The sequence below is a fragment of the Nyctereutes procyonoides genome, unplaced genomic scaffold, assembly GCF_905146905.1.
Source record: "Nyctereutes procyonoides isolate TBG_1078 unplaced genomic scaffold, NYPRO_anot_genome, whole genome shotgun sequence".
Classification (NCBI taxonomy): domain Eukaryota; kingdom Metazoa; phylum Chordata; class Mammalia; order Carnivora; family Canidae; genus Nyctereutes; species Nyctereutes procyonoides.
This window is the reverse complement of record NW_026575042.1, coordinates 1498552-1521218: the sequence shown is the minus strand read 5'-3', so window position 1 is coordinate 1521218 and position 22667 is coordinate 1498552. Positions and strand designations below refer to the sequence as shown.

The 22667-nt window shown below is 46.2% G+C and overlaps 1 protein-coding gene across 1 annotated transcript; it reads left to right on the top strand.

The window, feature by feature from the left end:
- Positions 1 to 17007: 17007 nt before the first annotated feature.
- On the top strand, positions 17008 to 22667 carry VSX1 (visual system homeobox 1). The gene is made up of 5 exons (XM_055321777.1): positions 17008 to 17431; positions 19214 to 19292; positions 19772 to 19895; positions 20967 to 21147; positions 22381 to 22667. The coding sequence occupies exons 1-5, from the start codon at positions 17008 to 17010 to the stop codon at positions 22665 to 22667; spliced, it is 1095 nt and encodes a 364-aa protein (XP_055177752.1).

Genomic DNA, 22667 nt, shown 5'->3' with positions numbered 1-22667 from the left:
CCATCTGTACCTGGACTTCTGTTTGTTGAGAGTTTTTTTTATTATTATTATTGATTCAATTTCACTGCTAGTAATAGATTTATTCAGATATTCTATTTCTCCATGCTTCAGTTTTAGAACATGTTTCTAGAAATTTATCCATTTCTTTTAGGTGGTCTAATTTGTTGATGTGTAACTGCTCATAGTATTCTCTTATTATCCTTTGTATTTCTTGGTACCAGTTGTAATTTCCCCTCCTTCATTTATGATTTTATCTATTTTGGTTCTTTCTCTTTTTTCTTGATGAATCTGTTTGTCAATTCTATGTATCTTTTCAAAGAACCAGCTTTATTGATCTCTTCTATTTTTATTTCATCTCTATTTCACTTATTTCCACCCTTATCTTTATTATTTTCTTCCTTATACTAACTTTGGGCTAGAAAAAATTCTTTTTCTAGTCTCTTTAAATGTAAAGTTAAATTGTTTATTTGAGATTTTCCTTGTTTCTCAAAGTAGGCCTGTATCACCATGAATTTGCTTCATGGAACTGCTTTTGTTGCATCCCAAAGATTTTGGAATGCTGCGTTTCCATTTTCATTTGTCTCAATGTATTTTTTAATTTCTTCTTCAATTTCTTCACTGGTTGTTTAATAGCATATTGTTTAGTCTCTGTGTGTTTGCCCCCCCCCCCAGTTTTTTTCTTTGTAATTGATCTCTATTTTCAAACCACTGTGGTTTTTAAAGAAGATTCCAACCTTCTTAAATTTATCAAGACTTGTTTTGTGGTCTAATATATGATCTGTCCTGGAGAATGATCCATATGTACCTGAGAAGAATGTGTACTTTTCTGCTTTTTGGTGGAATGTTCTGTATATATGTATTAAATTCATTGGTCTAATATGTCATTTAAAGCCTTTTTTTTCTTATTGATTTTCTGTCTGGATGACCTACCCATGGATATAAGTGGGGTATTATCATTTATCTTATTTGAATCTCTGGGATTCATGGACCTGTATGTATTTCCTTCCCCAGATTAGGGAAGTTTTCAGCCGTTATTTCTTCAAATAATTTTTCTGGCCCTTTCACTTTCTCTTCTCCTTCTGAACCCTTATAAACTTTTTTTTAACTTTTATTTATTTATGGTAGTCACACACAGAGAGAGAGAGAGAGGCAGAGACACAGGCAGAGGGAGAAGCAGGCTCCATGCACCAGGAGCCCGACGTGGGATTCGATCCCGGATCTCCAGGATCGCGCCCTGGGCCAAAGGCAGGCGCCAAACCACTGCGCCACCCAGGGATCCCCCTCTGAACCCTTATAATGTGAACATTATTCCATTTGATGTCGTCTCTGTGGTCTCTTAAGTTATCTCTACTTTTTTTAACTTTTTCTTTATTTTGCTATTCCTTCTGGATGTTTTACATTGCTTTGCCTTCCAGCTCACTTATTTGTGCTTTCAATTCATCCATTCTGCTGTTGAACTCCTCTAGTTACTTTTCACTTCAGTTAATAACTTCTGCTTCATATTTTCTTATATTTTCTATCTCTTTGTTGAAGTTCTCACTTTTTTTATTCATTCTTCTTTTGGCATCAGTGAGCACCTTAATGACCATTACTTTTTAACAGGTAGGTTGCTTATCTTCATTTCCTTAAGATCTTTTTTCTGGGGATTTGCCTTGTTATTTGGCTTGAAATATATTCCTCTCTCTCCTCATTTTGTCTGTCTCTCTGTATTAGGCAAAACAACTGCTTCCCTCAGTCCCAAAGGGATGATCTGCTTAGGAGCTGTTCCATGTGGTTCAGAAGTGCAGTCTCCCCTGACTGCCAGAGCCAGGGTCTCTAGGGGCATCCCTCTGTGGGCTGTATGTGCCTGCCAGTTGTGATAGAGCTATGGTTACTCCATGGGAAATGTGGGGCTTAGGGCTCTTCTTCAGCCTACTTGTGGCTTAACCACTATATGAGGAGAGCAAAGTTCAAACGACTTGCCCATCATTTTTGCTTGATCTTTGTGTGGGATGGCTGGAGCTCAGGCATGCCCATCCTGCAGCCCTTTGTGACTTGTCTGCATTGTGGGGAGGGCAGAGCTTGGGGAATTTGCCTAGCCTGATTAAAGCTCATTCTCTGTGTTAAGTTGGCAGGGCTCAGGGTAACATCATACTTAATGATGAGAAACTAGAAGCTTTTCCACAAAGATGGGGAACAAGGCAAGATGTCCCCATTCACTATGCCTTTTCCACACTGTACTAAAAGACCTTGCTAAAGCATTAAGACAATAAAAGGAAATAAAAAGCATGCAGATTGGGGATCCCTGGGTGGCTCAGCGGTTTAGCACCTGCCTTCGGCCCAGGGCAGTCCTGGAGTCCCGGGGTTGAGTCTCACGTCAGGCTCCCTGCATGGAGCCTGCTTCTCCCTCCGCCTGTGTCTCTGCCTCTCTTTCTCTCTCTCTGTGTCTCTCATGAATAAATAAAAAAATTTTAAAAAAGCATGCAGATTGCAAAGAAAACCACCTTTGTTCCCAGATGACATGATTACCTATGTAGGAAATCCAAAGAATCAAAAAAAAAAATTCTTGGAACAAATAAATGATTATAGCAAGGTTGCAGAATACAAGGGTAAGATACCACAGTCAATTGTGTTTTTTTATGTACCAGCAATGAATAATTAGAATTTGAAATTAAAAACATAATATCATTTACATTAGCATCCCCAAAATGAAATACTTAGGTATAAATCTAATAAGATATGTACAAGATTTATATGAGGATAAAAAGAAAAGTCTGATAGATGAAATTAAAGAAGAATACAATAAATGGAGTGATATTTCATGTTCATGGATAGAAAGACTTAATATTGTTATGATGTCAGTTCTTCCCAATCTTTTCTACTGATTTATTGTAGTCACAGTCAAAATACCAGCATTATTTTGTGAATATTCACAAAATGGCTCTAATGTGTTTATATGTAGAGGCAAAAGACCAAGAATAGTCAAATTAATATTGAAGCAGAAGAACAAAGTCCGAGGACTAGAGCTTCAAGACTCATTACAAAGCTATGGTAATCAAGACAGTTTGGTATTGTCAAAAGAATAGACAAACAGATCAATGGACATGAAAGAAAGCTAAGAAATAGACCCTCACAGACATAGTTAACTGATCATTGACAAAAGAGCAAAAGTAATACAATGGAACAAAGATAATCTCTTTAACAAATGGTGCTGGACATCAATAAGCAAAAATATCAGTCTAGGCACTGACCTTACACCCTTCACAAAAAGTAACTCAGAGTGGATCATAGAGCTAAATGTTAAATACAAAAACTATAAAACTTTTGGAAGATAACATAGGAGAAAACCTAGATGACCTTGGATATTTTGATGACTTTTTAAATACAAAGGTATTATCCATGAAAGAAATAATTGATGTGCTGGACTTCATTAGAATTGGAAACTTCTGCTCTGTGAAATACAATATCAGGAGAATGAGAAGACAAGCCATAGACATAGATAAAATATTTGCAAAACAAACATCTGATAAAAGACTATTATTCAAAATGTACAAAGAACTCTTAAATCTCAACAGTAAGAAAACAATCTGATTAGGATACAGGTCAAAGACAGAAACCTCACCAAAGAAGATATATAGATGGAAAATAAGCATGTGAAAAGATGCTCCACATGATATGTCATCAAAGAAATGCAAATTAAATCAACAGTGAGATACCACTACATAGCTGTTAGAATGGTCAAAATCCAGTGCACCAACAGCACCAAATACTGATGAGGATGTGGAGTCATAGGACTGTCATTCATTGCTTCTGGGAATGTAAAATGGTTCAGTCACTTTGGAAGACGGTTTGGTGGTTTCTTATCAAAACTAAGAATACTCAAAAAAAAAACTAAGAATACTTTTACCACAAGATCCAGCAATTGCACTTACTGATATTTATGCAAAGGGATTGAAAACTTATGTCTATACAAAAACCTGCATGTAGATGTTTATAGCAGCTTTATTCATAATTGCCAAAATTTGGACACAACTAAGATATCATTCAGGAAGTGAATGGATAAGTAAACTATGTTACCTCCAGACAATGGAATATTATTTAGCATAAAAAAGCCATGAAAAGACATGGAAGAACCTTAAGTGCATATTACTAAGTGAAAGAAGCCAATCTGAAAAGGCTATACAATTCCAACTATATGATATTCTGGAAAAGGCAAAACTATGGAAAGAGTAAAATCAGTGGTTTCCAGGATTTAGAGGAAGGGAGAATGACCAGGTAGAGCCCAGGGGATTCTTAGGACAGTGGAACCACTCTGTATGGTACTGTAATGGTGGATGCATGGATACATTTATCCAAACACATAGACTCTACCATGTGAAGAGTGAACCAAATGTAAACTATGGACTTTGGGTGATAATGATTTGTTGATGTTCATTGAATATAGCAAATGTATATCTGGTGAGGGATGTTGATAGTGGAGGAGGTTGTACATGTGTGGGAGCAGGAAGTACATGGGAAATCTGTGCTGCTCAATTTCTCTGTGAACCTAAAACTGCTCTAAAAGACCCAGTCTTAACAAAAACAAAAATAAAAACAAAACTGTGAGCAGGAGTCAGCAGAAAGAATAAATGATAGAATTGGACCTCTAAGTACTTCAGATATCAAACACTGATGGAGACTCTAAAATGAGTGGGTTTAAATCAGACAGAAATGAAAAATACAGCCTTAAATTTAGAATACAATAGATGGTTCATAAAGAGACAAGGCACAGTTGAAGAGAGATTAAGGAATATCAAGTTAGAGCTGTAGCAAAATGATTGGAGGACAGAATATATGAAAGAGAGACTTAAGACTCATGGAGGAGAGGGATGGCTGGGTGGTTCAGTGGTTGAGCGTCTGCCTTTGGCTCAGGGCATGATCCTGGTCCAGCGATGGAGTCTGCACCAGGCTCCCTGCGAGGAGCCTGCTTCTCCCTCTGTCTATCTCTCTACCTCTCTCTATCTCTGTGTCTATCATGAATAATAATAATAACAAAAAGACTCATGGAGGAGAGAATGAGAAAGCCCAGCCAAAGGATAAGTGAAGCTCAAAAAGGATAGCTTAGAAGGAATGGAGGAATGGCACAATTAAAAAGGATCAAATCTGACAATTTCCAGAACAAATGAAATATAGGAGACCCTAGGCCGGGGAATGGCCAGTGAGCTCCCAGCATTTGAGCACCATGTGATGAAAGTCTCTCCAAGTGTGAGCGCACCAAGAACATGAACCACTCCAAATACTTTCTCCCTTTACAGATGAAAGTCTTGTCTATAATGGTCCTATAAAGAATCAAATGTCTCAGTGTTTGCTACTTTCTCTCTCTCTGGAGGGCTGCACATTGAATACAGGCATCTTTGTTGTGTTCAGGAAGGGCTGATTTAAAGCATATGGCAGCCTGTGTCTGCAGGAGCGTTGGTGGGTTTTCACTGTCATATCTTCTCCTTTTTTTTACTTCTTCCTCTCCTCTTTAATGAGGATTTCTCTAGCTGACTTGAGGATGTCTGGTTAATTAGTGTGTTTGGAGGGAGTGAGCTAGAACAAGATGGTTCAACAATCAGACAGACAGGCTGACAGAGCACAGGATGGCTTACTCTAGTCCCATCCTGCCCCAGGCCGGGGTCACCACAAGTCCTGTAACCACCCCAGCCTCTAATGCCACTTCCTTTAGCCTCACAGGCAAAAACCTAGCACAAATGAAAATACAGTTGCAGAGTGGCTGGCTGCTTGGTGCCACACATCTCAAAACCTTGGTTCACAGCAGCAAACACAACAGTTCTGTGAAAAGAGGAACCAGGCAAGATGACCAGTCCCAGGGCTGGGCTATGAGTTCCAATGTTGGACTCCTTTCTGCTCCAACTGCCAAAGTTGCCATGGAGATTTACTTGCAGCCCATCTTCCTTAGACCAGGTCTTAAGTGTTTGGGGAGGAGACTCTTGAGAAAGAGTGCTAAATAGATGGGGGGAACCACTGACATGGTTCCTATGCATCACATCCTTGGAGTCTTTCACTCTGCAAACCTTCTGAAAGTACTCAATCTGTGCCAGCCATGTGCCAGGTGCCTAGCATATGGTGTTTCCAGGCCTGCCCAAACTTGCTTTTGTATTGTTTACCCACTATCTAGGTTTGAGTCCTCCAAAGCAGACCCTGAGACAGGGACTGGTATGAAATAGTTCATCTGGAAGGTGAAACAAGGCAGCTCCAGTAGGGGAGAGGGGGAGGACAGAGGGAAGTCTTTGATAATGAGTGGGGTTTGTTGGGGCTCAATCCTTTTTTAAAAATTTTTTTGGTATATTTTTATTGGATTTTGATTTGCCAACATGTAGTATAACACCCTAGTGCTCATCCCATCAAGTGCCCCCCACAGTGCCTGTCACCCAGTGACCCCATCCCCCTGTCCACTTCCTCTTCCACGACCCCTTGTTCATTTCTCAGAGTTAGGAGTCTCTCATGTTCTGTCACCCTCTCTGATATTTCCCACTCATTTTCTCTCCTTTCCCCTTTAATCCCTTTCACTATTTTTTATGTTCCCTGAATGAATGAAACCATATGATGATTGTCCTTCTCTGACTGACTTACTTCACTCAGCATAATACCCTCCAGGTCCATCCACGTTGAAGCAAATGGTGGGTATTTGTCGTTTCTAATGGCTGAGGAATATTCCATTGTATACATAGACCACATCTTCTTTATCCATCATCTTTCGATGGACACCGAGGCTCCTTCCACAGTTTGGCTATTGTGGACATGGCTGCTAGAAACATCGGGGTGCAGGTGTCCCGGCGTTTCACTGCATCTGTATCTTTGGGGTAAATCCCCAACAGTGCAATTGCTGGGTCGTAGGGCAGGTCTATTTTTAACTCTTTGAGGAACCTCCACACAGTTTTCCAGAGTGGCTGCACCAGGTCACATTCCCATCAACAGTGCAAGAGGGTTCCCTTTTCTCCGCATCCTCTCCAACATTTGTGGTTTCCTGCCTTGTTAATTTTCCCCATTCTCACTGGTGTGAGGTGGTATCTCATTGTGGTTTTTTTTTTTTTTTTTACAAATTTTTTTATTTAAATTTTTTAAATTTATTTATTTATGATAGTCACAGAGAGAGAGAGAGAGAGAGAGGCAGAGACACAGGCAGAGGGAGAAGCAGGCTCCATGCACCGGGAACCCGATATGGGATTCGATCCCGGGTCTCCAGGATCGTGCCCTGAGCCAAAGGCAGGCGCCAAACCGCTGCGCCACCCAGGGATCCCTCATTGTGGTTTTGATTTGTATTTCCCTGATGGCAAGTGATGCAGAGTGCTTGTTGGCCATGTCTATGTCTTCCTCTGTGAGATTTCTCTTCATGTCTTTTGCCCATTTCATGATGGGATTATTTGTTTCTTTGCTGTTGAGTTTAATAAGTTCTTTATAGATCTGGGAAACTAGCCCTTTATCTGATACGTCATTTGTAAATATCTTCTCCCATTCTGGAGGTTATCTCTTAGTTTTGTTGACGGTTTCTTTTGCTGTGCAGAAGCTTTTTATCTTGATTAAGTCTCAATGGTTTATTTTTGCTTTTGTTTCCCTTGCCTTCATAGATGTATCTTGCAAGAAGTTGCTGTGGCCAAGTTCAAAAAGGGTGTTGCCTGTGTTATCCTCTAGGATTTTGATGGATTCTTGTCTCACATTTAGATCTTTCATCCATTTTTTAGTTTATTTTTGTGTATGGTGCAAGAGAGTGGTCTAGTTTCACTCTTCTGCCCGTGGATGTCCAATTTTCCCAGCACCATTTATTGAAGAGACTGTCCTTTTTCCAGTGGATAGTCTTTCCTGCTTTCTTGAATATTAGTTGACCATTGAGTTGAGGGCTCATTTCTGAGTCCTCTCTTCTGTTTCATTGATCTATGTGTCTGTTTTTTGTGCTAAAACCACATTGTCTTGATGATCACAGCTTTGTAGTACAGGGCATTGTGATGCCCCTGGCTCTGGTTTTCTTTTTCAATATTCCCTTGGCTATTTGGAGTCTTTTCTGATTCCACACAAATCTTAAGATCTTTCTTCTCTGAAGAAAGTCCATGGTCTTTTTTTTTTTTTTTTATGATAGGCACACAGTGAGAGAGAGAGAGAGAGGCAGAGACACAGGCAGAGGGAGAAGCAGGCTCCATGCACCGGGAGCCCGACGTGGGATTCGATCCCGGATCTCCAGGATCGCGCCCTGGGCCAAAGGCAGGCGCCAAACCACTGCGCCACCCAGGGATCCCAAGTCCATGGTCTTTTGATAGAGATTGCATGAATGTGTAAATTAGGGATCCCTGGGTAGCGCAGCGGTTTGGCGCCTGGCTTTGGCCCAGGGCACTATCCTGGAGACCGGGGATCAAATCCCACGTCGGGCTCCCTGCATGGAGCCTGCTTCTCCCTCTGCCTGTGTCTCTGCCTCTCTCTCTCTCTCTCTCTCTCTCTCTCTCTCTGTGACTATCATAAATAAAAATAAAAAAAAGAATGTGTAAATTGCCCTGAGTAATATTGACATTTTCACAATATTAATTCTTCCAATCCATGAGCATGGAATGTTTTCCCATCTCTTTGTGTCTTCCTCAATTTCTTTCAGAAGTGTTCTATAGTTTTTAGGGTATAGATCCTTTACCTCTTTGGTTAGGTTTATTCCTAGGTATCTTATGCTTTTGGGTGCAATTGCAAATGGGATTGACTCCTTAATTTTTCTTTCTTCAGTCACATTGTTAGTGTATAGAAATGCCACTGACTTCTGGGCTTTGGTTTTGTATCCTGCCACACTGCCGAATTGCTGTATGAGTTCTAGCAATCTTGGGGTGGAATCTTTTGGGTTTTCGATGTACAGTATCACGTCATCTGCGAAGAGGGAGAGTTTGACTTCTTCTTTGCCAATGCCTTTTATGTCTTTTTGTTGTCTGATTGCTGAGGCTAGGACTTCCAGTACTATGTTGAATAGCAGTGGTGAGAGTGGACATCCCTGTCTTGTTCCTGATCTTAGGGGAAAGGCTCCCAGTGTTTCCTCATTGAGAATGATATTTGCTGGGGATCCCTGGGTGGCGCAGCGGTTTGGCGCCTGCCTTTGCCCCAGGGCGCGATCCTGGAGACCCGGGATCGAATCCCACATCGGGCTTCCGGTGCATGGAGCCTGCTTCTCCCTCTGCCTGTGTCTCTGCGTCTCTCTCTCTGTGACTATCATAAAAAAAAAAGAGAGAGAATGATATTTGCTGTAGGCTTTTTGTAAATGGCTTTTAAGATCTTGAGGAATGTTCCCTCTATCTGTTGGGGCTCAATCATGATGGGGCCTTTAGATTGACCGTGCAGAATGCCCCCTGTCCTGTTGCCCCATTTGGCAACAATCCTCCGGTATTACCCACCAACCCCTGGTCATCCTTGGAGTGTTGTTGATGGGGCTGTTGCCTCTCTGGATCCCATGCCTGGCTACTGCCCTCCTGAGGTCTGAGAACATCATCAGGTAGAGTTGCAGGTGCTGAGGTAGGAAGCTGTCAGTGTGTTGGGAACTGTCCACAGATGCTGCAGGTGACCTGAGGAGCTGGTGGGCAATCCTTTGACAGTGCCAGCTATAGCAACTGGTAAGGGTACAGGCAAAGTACAGTGATCCTGCGGACAAACGAATAATTACAAATGTGACAGGGTCTCTGAGAGATATGACAGAGATAAGTGCTGTGGCAGGAGTGAGGATCTCCTTCAAATGGGATGAGTCCTTGTCCTAGGAGAGGCCCCCTCAAGTTGGTGGAACCCGCAGTCCGTTGGCAGAACTGTTCTTACCTTCATAGGGTGTCAGCCCAGGTGTGGAGTCGGAGGGTGATCACATACTTACGTCTATTACAGATCCATTGCAAGCACATTATCATTTGCTGCCAGGAAGTTTTCTCCATTAGTAGATGACTTAATGTTTGTTTAATGCTGGAAATGAAACTCATCAACAGCTTCTTCCTGCACTTAGTGTCCCCTTCTATGACCTTTTGGTTGACGTGATCTGTGCCATCACTCTCTCATTCCGTTCCATGCCCAAAGAATACACTGTCAGCTTCCTCCCACTTGGGGAGGCCATGTACACCTTGTCATGTCTTCTTTCTGCCCTGAGGATCTCAGCTTGGATGCTGGATGCTATGCTCTCTCCTGAGTTTAATTCGGTCTTGGAGTTCATTTGACTTACAGATGGGAATTAAGGAGAGAGGCCATGAGCCTTATTGAGGGAAGGGGTAGGGAACAGAGGAGGGAAGAGGAAGGAGGAGAGAGACAGATATAGGGTCCTAGGAGGAAAGGAAATACACTCCTTGAGGCCAAAGTGTTAACCTGTATTCCTACCTGGGATTTCCCTATTATCTCAGAACCCAAGGAGAAAAGGCCAACCATGGACACATGAGCCTCTCACAGTAATCTGCCTCAAGCCCACAGAACCATCAATTGAGAGCAGTTGGAGATATGTAAGATTAAGTTACAGGCCCCAAACCTATAGAAATCAAATCCAAAAACAATCCCAAACCACAGACAAGTGTATGAGCAACATTGTTATTTTCTCTATCATGACTTTTCTGCTTCAAGGCTGACAGTAGATCCTGACTTCTCCACTGCCTGCCAGACAAATTACAGCTCTGTGCCTCCGTTTTCTCATCTACAAAATGGGGTAATAATAAGCCTTTCCTTGTTAGGGTTGTTGCATATTAAATGAATTGATACCTTTAAAGCATTTAGCACAGCACCTGGCACACAGCCATGTTCCATTCATGGAGGCTGTTTGGTCATTAACATATTTTTTGATATACATCATTTTAAAATAAAAAAATTTCTCTCTTCCTTCTTTTGGTGCCCCTGGTTTACTGGTTCCCTTAGTTCACATCTGGCTGCTGTTATCCTAGCCCTGAACTTGAGCATTCTCCATAGCTCCTCAGAGCATGGGGGAGTAAGTGGGGGTTTGTGTGCTCAGAACATATTTGTTAAACAAAGGACACGTGGTTCATGAGACATCACTAGAAGACCCTAATTCTCAAACTTGAAGGGGCAGTAAAGTCCCCTGGAGAGCTTGCAAACACATATTGCTGGGGCCTACCCCCAGAGTTTCCATTTAGTAAGTCTAGGTGGGGTCCAGAGTTTGTCTTTCTAGCCAGTTCCCAGGTGATGATAGTCCTGATGGTCTGGGGACCACACTTTAAGAACCACTGGTCTAGAGTGGGGAGACCAATGCAGAAGCTACATGAAGAAATGCATTGTCTTGGAAGATAAAGAGCATTTTTCTGGGATGTGATTATGAGTAGGACTTGGTCCTGGGCACCTGAACTCAATGGAAGGATGAAGACAGATACAAAGGAACTGCAGGGTAAGACAAGATGGCATAAGAACCATCAAGTACTTCAAGAGTGGGGAAGAGATTTTTCCAGTGGGGTGAGGGGAATCTGGGGAGGACTCCATACTTGGCCCTTTGCATGGCCCCAGGGCTCCCAGGTAATAACTGAACTGTCAGAGAATGGGAAGAGAAAGCATCTATCCCACACAAAAGAAGGTGCTTCTTGCAGAGCATCTCAAAGTTGTTTGGATACTGAGTAGAAAGTAGCCCTAGATCGACAAATACATTTCCTTCCAGCAAGTCCTAGCTTGGCCTGACCTACAGTGTGGCAATGGGCAGGGAGAGAGAACTTGGAGGCAGATGCAAGCTAGGTAGTGGTGCACAACCAGGCATGAGTCTCACAGTGTTGGGTTTTAATCTGGCTCTGCCACTTGGCAGTGGGGTGACCTTGGATAATTCATGTGATTATTTGTCCTCCCTAAATCTTGTTTCTTTACCTTAAAGATATAAACAATAGCATCCACCCGTAGAGTTGCGGTCAGGATGAAATGTAATCTTTTTTTTTTTAAGATTTTATTTATTTATCCATGAGAGATAGAGAGAGGCAGAGACACAGGCAGAGGGAGAAGCAGGCTCCATGCAGGGAGCCTGACGTGGGACTCGATCCTGGGTCCCCAGGATCACGCCCTGGGCTGAAGGCAGCGCTAAATCACTGAGCCACCCGGGTTGCCCGAAATGTGATCCTTCTGATAAGGTGTATGCAATAGTAGCTGCCCATAGTAGGAACCCAAGAGATGACAGCCGTTGTTGTTACTCATGTTATTTTTGGTAACTGGAAGTAGACCTGGTGGGGAGGACTCTGTTTAGGCTCCTGGGGTGGAGGTGAAGAAGCCTTGGGGAGATATAGACTTGGGGGAGGCAGATGCTGCATTCAGCACTAATGGACTGTTCTCCTGGGACACTGAGACAGAAGTCCAGGAGGCCACTGATATGGGCCTGAGCTGCAGGAGCACATACCAGGCTGGAGATTGATTTGGGAGTTCTGGGCAGGCAGATGATGACTGAATCATGGGATCTCACATGAAGGAGAGAGAATGGTGCTCAAGGGAACCTAGGAAATAGGATGTGTGAGTTTGGGTTTCCCCAGAGGTGGGCTCTGAGTCAAGTCCTCCTTGCACATTAAATGAATTGATACATATAAAACATTTAGCACAGCACCTGGCACACAGCCATGATCCATTCATGGAGGCTGTTTGGTCATTAACATATTTTTTGATATACATCATTTTAAAATAAAAAAATTTCTCTCTTCCTTCTTTTGGTGCCCCTGGTTTACTGGTTCCCTTAGTTCACATCTGGCTGCTGTTATCCTAGCCCTGAACTTGAGCATTCTCCATAGCTCCTCAGAGCATGGGGGAGTAAGTGGGGGTTTGTGTGCTCAGAACATATTTGTTAAACAAAGGACACGTGGTTCATGAGACATCACTAGAAGACCCTAATTCTCAAACTTGAAGGGGCAGTAAAGTCCCCTGGAGAGCTTGCAAACACATATTGCTGGGGCCTCCTTTTTTTTTTTTTCAAAGATTAGCTTTTCTGATCTTTTTATTATTATTATTATTTATGATAGTCACACACAGAGAGAGAGAGAGAGGCAGAGACACAGGCAGATGGAGAAGCAGGCTCCATGCACCGGGAGCCCGACATGGGATTCGATCCCGGGTCTCCAGGATAGCGCCCTGGGCCAAAGGCAGGCGCTAAACCGCTGGAGCCTCCTTTTTATCATTTATCTGGGAGATGCTTTAGGGCTACACTGAAGGGAAAGTGGGGAAGTGAGGTGGGAATAGGTCCCTAGAAGCAGAGCTGAAGAGAGAGTGTGGATGTATGAGCTTTATTGGGGAAAGGGCTAAAGAGGTCTCAGGAACTAGGAAAGTCAGAGAAGAGGGAGGGAGCTGGGCAAGAGTGTGCTCATAGGTCCAGCTGAGCCTTGACCTGATCCTTCAGCAGAAAGAGGTTTGGAGCGGAAATGGCTCTGCAAAATTGTCCCTTGGGAGGCAAGTGGTAGTCTTGTATCACATCTACTGTAAGTCTGTCAAGCATTGTGGATGGGGGTAGGGGGTAGGTTAAGGCTTTTGTCAGCAGAGGGCAATTCTCATTATGAGCAATGATAAGCTGTTAGCCTACATTCACAGCAGCTGGAGGGAGGTGCCAGGGCCCAAGAGTGGGAGTCTGGGTGGGGCACCCATAGCACCTAGAAAGAAAGCAATTTGGGATATGATAATTAGCAAGTATCCCTGCTGGGGACCTTGGGAAGCAGAATAGAATGCACGCTTGAGTTATGACCCTAGGTGGTCCAGAGCTTCTTATGGCGTTTTAATCCTTGTGGCCTCTGGAGACCCAAGAAAGGTCCCAGGCAAAGACGTGGGTGATTTGGCACTGGAGGTTGGGCAGGCCTGCAGACAGAATAGTCAGGCAGGGCACGAGATAGTGGACAGGGCAGGACAGTGTCTTCGCAGCCTTTAAAGGGGGGGGACACAAAAGCAACAGAGAAGGAGCAGCCAGAGAGGCAGGGAGAAAATCAGGAGAGGAAGAGACCCATAGGGCTGTTGGCGCGCTCACATGGAGACACGTTTTATTCACCCGTGCCCGTTCCACTGCCAGCCTGGCCGGGGCGCCTCCTCAAAGCCGCGGACACGTCTCAGTGGAGCCACTCACACGCTGTCCGGTGTCAGCAGGGCGCTGAGCGGAGCCGCAAGCGCAGGAGGCCGGAGGAAAGGGAGCGCACCTTCCAGCTTGGCCCTCCACCGGGGACGGAAACCTCCCCTGGAAAATAATGAGCGCAGAAATCTTTACTGATTAGTTAAATCCCGGATAATCCCGGCTGATGAAGACATATCCGGACCCCTTCACAGATTTAGGGGTGCCAGGACCACTCCCGGGGGTGACCCCGGGCTAGGAGGGCTTGCAGAGGGAGGGGCCTGGGAGGAGCGCACCCTCCACCCCGCCCGGGCGCGGAGGCGTCCTCCCAACGCTGGCGCCTCGCGTAGACCCGCCTGTCTGGGCGTCGGGGGACTCGCAGAGTGAGGACCGGCTCGGGGACCTTTTCCAGTCTCCTAGACTAGGGAAGCGCTCTCCGCACTGGGCGGCCAGTCCCGCTCGCTGGGCGGCTTTCCCAGCCCCGGTGCCCGGCCTCCGGGCTGGTTCCTCAGAGCTCCGCGCGCAGGTCGGCAGGTCGAGTCCGCCGCCGCAGCTGGGCATGGGAGTGGGGACTAGGGGGTGGGGACCGGAGGCGCTTCTGGGGAGGAGACAGGGAGAGTGTGCTCGGGCACTGCGCTCCCGCCACTGCCACCCTGCAAAAAGGAGGACGGCCTGGTTCCATCCATCTGTCCAACCTGGTCCCGCAGGCCCCTTCCTGCCTGCAGGTGGAGCGGAGGAGGCGTTAGGGACGCTCCGGAGCAGGGATTGCAAGCTCCCCTTGGAGCTCCAATTCCGGCTCCTTCTGCTTTCTTTCAGCTTCGCTTTCCCGGTTTCTCCATCCGTGTCTGGTGTGACCGGGGGGAATAAACCCCAGTTTTCTCATCTGCAAAAGAGGTTTTGTAAGATCCTTCCGAAGCGGTTGTTAACCAGTGTGCTCTTGGCTCTGTGCGGCGGTCCCCGTGCGGAGTGACCGCAGTTGGGCTCCTCCCGCCTGGCCTTTTGGTTCCTCCGGATTCCAGGCCATCCACTTGAGGCCGGTCCTCTCGGGATCACCTGCCTCCCCTGGCAGCGGTAGGGGACGGAGACTTCAAGATCCTAGCGTAGGCGAGGGGACGCTGACACTGCAGGCTGCAGGCGCGAGCGTCCGCTCCAGCTTCCGTGCGACCCTCTCCTTGCGAGTGACCCTGCTCGGGCAGATGGTCCCGCCTGTCTACCCCGGGCTTGGTCTGCGGAATGTGTGGATCGTTAGGTGTCTTTCTAAACTGTGGTCCCAAATTCTTAATTACAAACGACTATTCTGCGGGACAGAGAGCTAGAGCACCTTGGCTGGGTCCTGGACCACCAATACGTCCTTCAAACCCAGAGATGGATTTGGGGAGAAATTCCCGGCGGAGCCAAGAAAGACGCAGGCATGTAAAGCCGCCCCCTACCCCGAGCGATTCAAATGACAATTATCCCAAAGGAAACGTATTGTTTTGCTAATACCAGAAACAGCTTGTGTTGGGAGGGGAGAGTTGGGTCCTCCTTTAATAATGGAAAGTTAATGCGCAGCCTGCTGCAATTATCTTTAGCGGAAGCCCCTCTTGTAATCTGCATGTTTAACAGAGGACCCACGCAAAGGTGCAGCGAGCGGAGACCCACTTTTCCGCGCTCGCGCTCCTCTCCAGCGCGCGCAGGGAGCCAAGCAGAGTCCGGGTGGGCTGGGAGTTGCCACCTCCCTCGCTAGGTGACCTCAAGCCGCCCGGTTCAAGGGGAGGGACTGAGGAGATTCTATTTCCAGGATTCTGTTTGGGAAGGGTGGGCTCAGGTTTTCCAGCGATTCGGGTTGGGTGGACTCAAAATTCCTGCGTGTGAGCCTGAGCCAGGAGTGGTTTACTCATGTGCTTTGTTGGCGCCAACTTTAACAAATTAGGGAGTTTCACAGGAAAATCAGGTTTTCTCTGAATAATCATAAAATCTGACAGTGATTTGTTTGCCTCCGTGAATAGGGGGTGCCTCCCAGTAGACAGTTCTTATGTTCCAATTTACTCCCACACGATTTAAAATTGCCAAATGAAATATTGATACATTCTTATACTAAAAATATATTCATTGTTTATCTGAAATTCAAATTTCACTGGACCTCCAGTACTTTTGTTTGCTAAGCCAAGCACTCTTCCCAGTAGTCTTAGCCTGGTCCGCTATACATCTGTCTCTCTCTCTCTACTTCTCCTTCCCCCAGCTCTCGTGAGTTTTGCACCCATTACAGCTCAGCCGTTAGGGAGCTGGGGGTGACTTTGGCTGCAGGTAGAGTGGGAATGGATTAAATAAACATTTTCCACTCCATTCCCCTTGGAGATTTTCAGGGAAGCCTTGGCTCTGGGGGTGGAGTTGGAGGGCTGGCCTGCCTCACATTAGTGGTAGTGTGGCTGGGAATGAGGTCCTAGTCCTTTTTTAAAAATATATTTTTAAAGTTTTATTTGTTTAAGGAATGTCCACACCCCACCTGGGGATGAACTGAGGAATCAAGATCAAGAGTTGCATGCTCCCTTGATTGAACCAGCCAGGTGCCAGGAGGCTTAATGGGTAACTGGATCTTGGGAGGAGGCTCTGGAGCAGCTGTGATCAGGACTTCTTCTAGACAATCTGGAAGGATAAGGAAGACCACACGGCGGCCTGTAATATGCGGCTTTTAGAGAAACCTGCAGATAGCAGGGTCGTCCCCTTCCTCATTTCCTCTCATCGAGAAGGGTGTGTGTGTCGGGGGAGGGTGGCTGGGGAGTGGGCAGGAGGACAGCTGGATGGGAGAGAGAAGGAGGTGATTGAGGGGACTGCAGCTGGGAGGGCGGCGACTTGGGGGAGGGAAACTGGTGGCGTCCCCATCTCGCAGCGTCCGAGCCCCACTGATTGGAGCCCTCCGGGCCTTCCGCGCCCGACGGCCGGTCCAGGAGTATAAAGCATCCTCTGAGCTGCGCTGCTCTGCAAACGTGTCCTAGAGAAGGTCCGGCCTCGCCGACTGAGAAGTAATGACCTACAGGGCCGCGCTTTCCGACGGGCGCTCCAGGAGCAGGGCACTAGTGCCCGGCGGCTCCCCCAGCGGCTCGCGCCCCCGCGGCTTCGCCATCACCGACCTGCTGGGCCTGGAGGCTGAGGTGCCCGCGCCTGCCGGCCCCGGTGCAAGATCGGGTTGCGAAGCCTCGGCTGCCGCCCCCTGCATGGGCCCAGGTCTCGGGGGCGCCTGCCTGGTGCGCGGGGCCCTCCCACTGGGGCTCGGCCTTCTCTGCGGCTTCGGCGCGCAGCCTCCTGCGGCCGCTCGGGCGCCCTGCCTGCTCCTAGCCGACGTGCCGGTCCTGCCGCCCGGGGCGCCCGAATCTGCTGCCCCGCAAGCTCCAGGTCGCCTGCCCGCCACGCTCAGCAGCCAGAAGAGAAGCGAGAGCGTCTTGGCGTCCGGTAATCAGGCCAGCCCATCTGGGTCTTGCTCCTGTTTGCTCGGCTTGGGGCCGTGTAGGGGTAACTCACTGAGCCCCGGTTCCTAGCACCCCGGACCTAAGGGACGTCAGGACCCCAGAGCGTGGCCCCGTCCAGGGAGGCGTGTTCTCTCGGCCTTGCTCCCTGCCCCTTGTCTCTCCCCAAATCCCTGCCTCCCCTCCGGGTTCACCGGAGCACAACGAGTATCACCCCCCGCCCCCCGCAGGTCTGGACCTACCCCGGGGGTCTCGGCGACCAAGCAGGTCTCCTGAGGACATAGGTCGGGGAGGCCGGGGCGTGCTCGTTTCTCACCAGCACAGCATCCAGGAACTCGCAGCGCTCAGAGCCAGGCTGGATCCACAGGTGGAAAAGCACGGGCGGCCGGAGGCTGGAACTGTCCGCCTTCTGGGGTGCTGAAAGGGGGAGTCGGTACTGCGCTTCCCCTTCGCGCTGCCCTCCCTCCTCCACACACGTGAGAGAGGAAGCAGCCTCGCCAATCTCATTGCGCTTCGCTCAGCATTTCGTTCCGACCCCAGCTATTTCCTCAAAGACGTCGAGGCGGGTTATGGGGAAAGAGAAGGAGGCCATGAAGACTTTGCAAAGAGCAAAGTCAAAGAAATTGAGAGGTTTTGGGCTCGTGGATGAAAGAAAAAGGAGAATTATACAAGAAAACGTGGACTGAGAAACTATATTGTAGAACCTAGAGCTGAGCATCCAGGCAGCCTAAGGCAAAAAGAGAGTATACTGAGTCTCCACTGATCGTAAAAGTAAGCATGTCGGATCAGCAGGCAAGCAAACTTTTACTCTACTTAAAAAAATGTTTATTCAGGAGTCTCTGTGTAAGAGAAAATGAACCCTTCTATTAGTAATTTCACTAAAAATGCAGAAACTGCCCTCATAGGATGGGTTCCTTCCTCTGTGAGCACTGATAAAATGAAAGGCAAAATATGACTAGATCTTGTCAAGAGTGAGTTTCCTGGATCCCCTCCCAGAGACTCAGAATTGGTACAGCCGGGGAGGGAGTGCAGTTCTGACAAGGGCTGTGATGTCAAACCTCAACTCCCACCCTGCTTAGAGGAATGTTGGTGTATTGGTTAACATGAGGGGTTGCAGGTGGAAGGAGGTGAATGAATTTGGGAGCGGGAAGCTAAGTGGGATAGAGAATGCTATGAAGCTTCACGGAATCTAGGTTTGGATCCCAACCTCACCACATACAACCTGTGTGATCTTGGGCAAGTTACTTAATCCCTCTGTACCTTAACTTCCTCATCTGTAAAAATAGGATAATACTAGCTGCTACTGTGGAGTTCTTTTTATTTTATGAAGGATAACTGCAATAATGCATGGACAATGCTAAGCAGAATGCCTGGAATATACTGAGTGCTAAAAATGCTAGCATGTATTATTGAATAGTCACATTCCCCAACACATCATAACTTCAGTCCTCATATTGAAATCCAGAGAAGAAAGTGAAAAATCTGCTTACTTTTTAAAAAGATTTATTTATTTACTTGAGAGAAAGAACACAAGCAAGAGAGGAAGAGAGAATATCAGGCAGACTCCACATTGACCCAAGAGCCCAACATGGGGCTCGATCTCACAACCCTTGGATCATGACCTGAGGTTAAACCAAGAATCAGGGGCTCAACTGACTGTGCCACCCAGGTGCCCTGAAAAATATGCTCACCTTTAAAAATAGTTTTTTAAAAAAATAAAAGATAATATGGTCACCTTTAAAGTCTTCTCTCTCCCCTGTGCTAACAGATGAGGACAGCCCATCTGAAGACAGGAGTGGCCTGAAGGTGTCCCCATCTTGTGGCAAGAGGAAGAAGAGGCGGCATAGGTATACAGCTAGATTGTCTTTCCTGACCCTTTGCTTAGGACACAGACTCTGAGAACCTATGGTGCTGCATTAAGGCAAGGCCCTGTGGCCTCCTGGCTGACACACAGCAGCAATTTGGGAACATAATTCTGCTATTCACAGGAGGCTACAGGATAATCTTTCTAGCATTTTATTTTTTAGTTTAATTTAATTTTATTTCTAGCATTTTAGAGACACAGGTTTGTGTACCTTTAAAATAGACCTTCTTAGAATTAGTTGATAGAATTCATCAAGGAGGGAAAATATGCTAAAGAACTCTGTTTTGTTTGAAGCAAACTTCTGGACTTTCCAGAGGCTAATCATTCAGAGGTGAGATATCCAGTTATCATGAGGTGGACTTTTAGGGTGTGGAAAGGCAGGCACAGGGTCTTCTAAGTCTGGGAAGCCTGGCAGCCTCCTGTGGACATGCACTCATGTGTGTGCTTCGGGTCTCCCTACAGGACTGTTTTCACTGCCCACCAGCTGGAAGAGCTGGAGAAGGCATTCAGCGAGGCCCACTACCCTGATGTGTATGCCCGGGAAATGCTGGCTGTGAAAACTGAGCTCCCTGAAGACCGAATACAGGTGTCTGGGGTCTCCTTTCTCTATCCCAAAGACATCACAGAGAACGTGTTTTTTTTCACATACACACAGCTACCTCTGAACAGTCCAGCATGTTTCCCTTGACACATGAACTGAGGCTCACCTAGCTGAGGGTACCACAATGCTAGACTCATTCTGTATGTTTATTCCAAGAAGATATCCCCTGTACCCTGCATGTCTTTTTTCCTTTGTTAATTAATTGTTTAAAGTTGTAACCATCTCCATGTCATATATAATTGGCCCTGAATATGTTTATATCTATATATCTATCTATATCTATAGATATATGTATACTGACACAGAATTTTGTTCTTTGTTTTTACAAGAAGGTATTGTGTTAGGCTTCTTAGCCTCTTTGCTTGACATGACATCTTGGACATTTCTCCACGTCAAAAGATAATGCCACCAACTCTTTTTTTTTTTAATTTATGATAGTCACACACACACACACACAGAGAGAGAGAGAGAGAGAGAGAGAGAGAGAGAGAGAGGCAGAGACAGAAGCAGGCTCCATGCACCGGGGGGAGCCCGACGTGGGATTCAATCCCGGGTCTCCAGGATCGTGCCCTGGGCCAAAGGCAGGCACTAAACCGCTGTGACACCCAGGGATCCCCCACCAACTCTTTTTTAACAGCTAATCAATATTCCACATTATTTCTTTATTAAGATAGTATTTTCAAAGAGAAATATTACTAACAAACCAACAACCTAAGATTACAAGGGACCAGTGCCAGTATGAACTCTTTCCAATCAATGAGAAAAATCATGAAGCATAGTAGTCCACTTTCTTACACAATGTGGGAAAGAATGCTTTGATTTTATTTTCATTTTTTCTGGCTTTATGGAAAACCTCAGTGGAGACCAATTGCACATTATCTTCACAATGATAAGTCCCTGTGGGTTTTGAGTGGTAGACACAGCTTCTGTAAGGTCTGGGACTTGAATGGATAGTTGGCTGTTCTTAGAACTCCTTGCTCAGGGACACCTAGGAGCTTCCTCTTTACTGTGTCTCCTCCTGTATACTCTTCTGCTTCCTGTCCTGCCTCACATCAGGTCTGGTTTCAAAACCGGAGGGCCAAGTGGCGGAAGCGGGAGAAGCGCTGGGGTGGCAGCAGCGTGATGGCCGAGTATGGGCTTTATGGGGCCATGGTGCGACACTGCATCCCACTGCCAGACTCCGTCCTTAACTCCACTGAGGGTGGCCTGATTGGTTCCTGTGCACCCTGGCTCTTGGGTAAGGAAGAGGGCCCTGCAGCCAGCAAAATGGCCAGAGTTGCTGGGGGAGGGGCCAGGGTTCCCATGAGGGGCGGCCATTTGCTAAATCTAATCAATATAAATTTACTCAGATTTGGGCCCAAAATATCACATTGATTTTAATTAATTAAAAGGATTGAACTATGGTCAGTTGACTTGTTTTTTATTTGCACTGTGTAGACAGCGTGTGGAAAGGTCACACCAGGCCTTGGTTCTAAGAGTGGAATGATATACTTGTAATATGTGAAATATATTTCCAAAATGTTGAGTGTGGTTACAACTTTTGGGAACCATATGATTTAGAGCTCATGATAATAAGAATGAGGACAGTGCTAAGCAGTGAAACTTGTAGGTGATTAACCCCCTACATACTAGAGCCAGGAGATCCAGGGTTTGGGTCCTGGTTCTGCCATTAACAACCTGATTTTCTGTCTTTTAGACTTTTGGTGCTAGAACAGTCTACATGGGTGAGGCTTAAGCTTTGGGGCTGGACATTCTGGATTTTCTGTTTGCTGTTACTAGAGACTAATGGGCAGGGATCACATCTTGGAGGAATGAATCCAAGATAGCACCTGGGGTAGGGTAAGAGATTAGAGTTAGGTGTGTGTGTGTGTGTGTGTGTGTGTGTGTGTGTGTGTGAGTGAGTGGGCTTATAGGTTGGTGGGGGGAGGTTTTTTTGTTTAGCAGACATTTTTAAGAATCTACCAGCCATTTGCTGTGCAGTCACTAGAGATACCAATTATGGATATGGTCTTGACTTTGCCCTCAGAGACTGAAGAGACAGAATTTTGGGCAGGGAACCAAGCCTACCCTTCTGAACTTCCACACGCAGGTTAGGTGTGAGATGTCTGTGCTTACTGGTATCTGCAGACCTGTGGCCCAGTGCTGCCAGACATTTTTACTTTCAAACAAGCTGGAAGTCTGGCTTTTGATGTGCGATTTCCTGATTTTAAAACATTGGCAGCAATTACATTTAAAAAATCACTACAATACCCAAACCAGGCACCTTTGAAAGCTGCACCCCACAGGCAGATAATCAGATTTCAACCCCAAGTGGGGGTAGTTACCTACCTGGCTCCTCTAGAGGCCCTGGAAACAGGCACTGATGAAGATACTTCTAATGGGATTTAGAGAACAATGACAAGGAAGAGATTTACAAAATTGCTGAATTTGGAAATACCTATTCTTATTTTTTCTTTTCATTTTTTGCAAGGGATGCATAAAAAATCCACAGAGATGATAAGGAAATCAGGAAATGAAGAAAAGCTGGCAGGACTCTGGGACTCAGAGCACTTCCAGGAAGGTTCTAGCCCAGGACAGGCAGGATCCCAGAAAGGCTCAGATGAAGCCAGCCCTGAGAACAGCTTGGAAGATGTGGCCATGGATCTCTCCAGCTCTGCCCGGCAGGAGACCAAGAAAGCACACCAGGCTGCCAGTGCCCAAGGATGTTCAGACTCCTTGGGGCTGGAGGGGTTCCAGCCAGGAAAGGTGGGAGCCTGA

Excerpts from the sequence above, each read along its gene's own strand:
- VSX1 (XM_055321777.1), top strand. The coding sequence starts at position 17,008 with ATGACCTACAGGGCCGCGCTTTCCGACGGGCGCTCCAGGAGCAGGGCA. Across the intron at positions 19,293-19,771 it reads AGGAAGAAGAGGCGGCATAG|GACTGTTTTCACTGCCCACC; the intron begins GTATACAGCTAG and ends GTCTCCCTACAG. Across the intron at positions 19,896-20,966 it reads TCCCTGAAGACCGAATACAG|GTCTGGTTTCAAAACCGGAG; the intron begins GTGTCTGGGGTC and ends GCCTCACATCAG.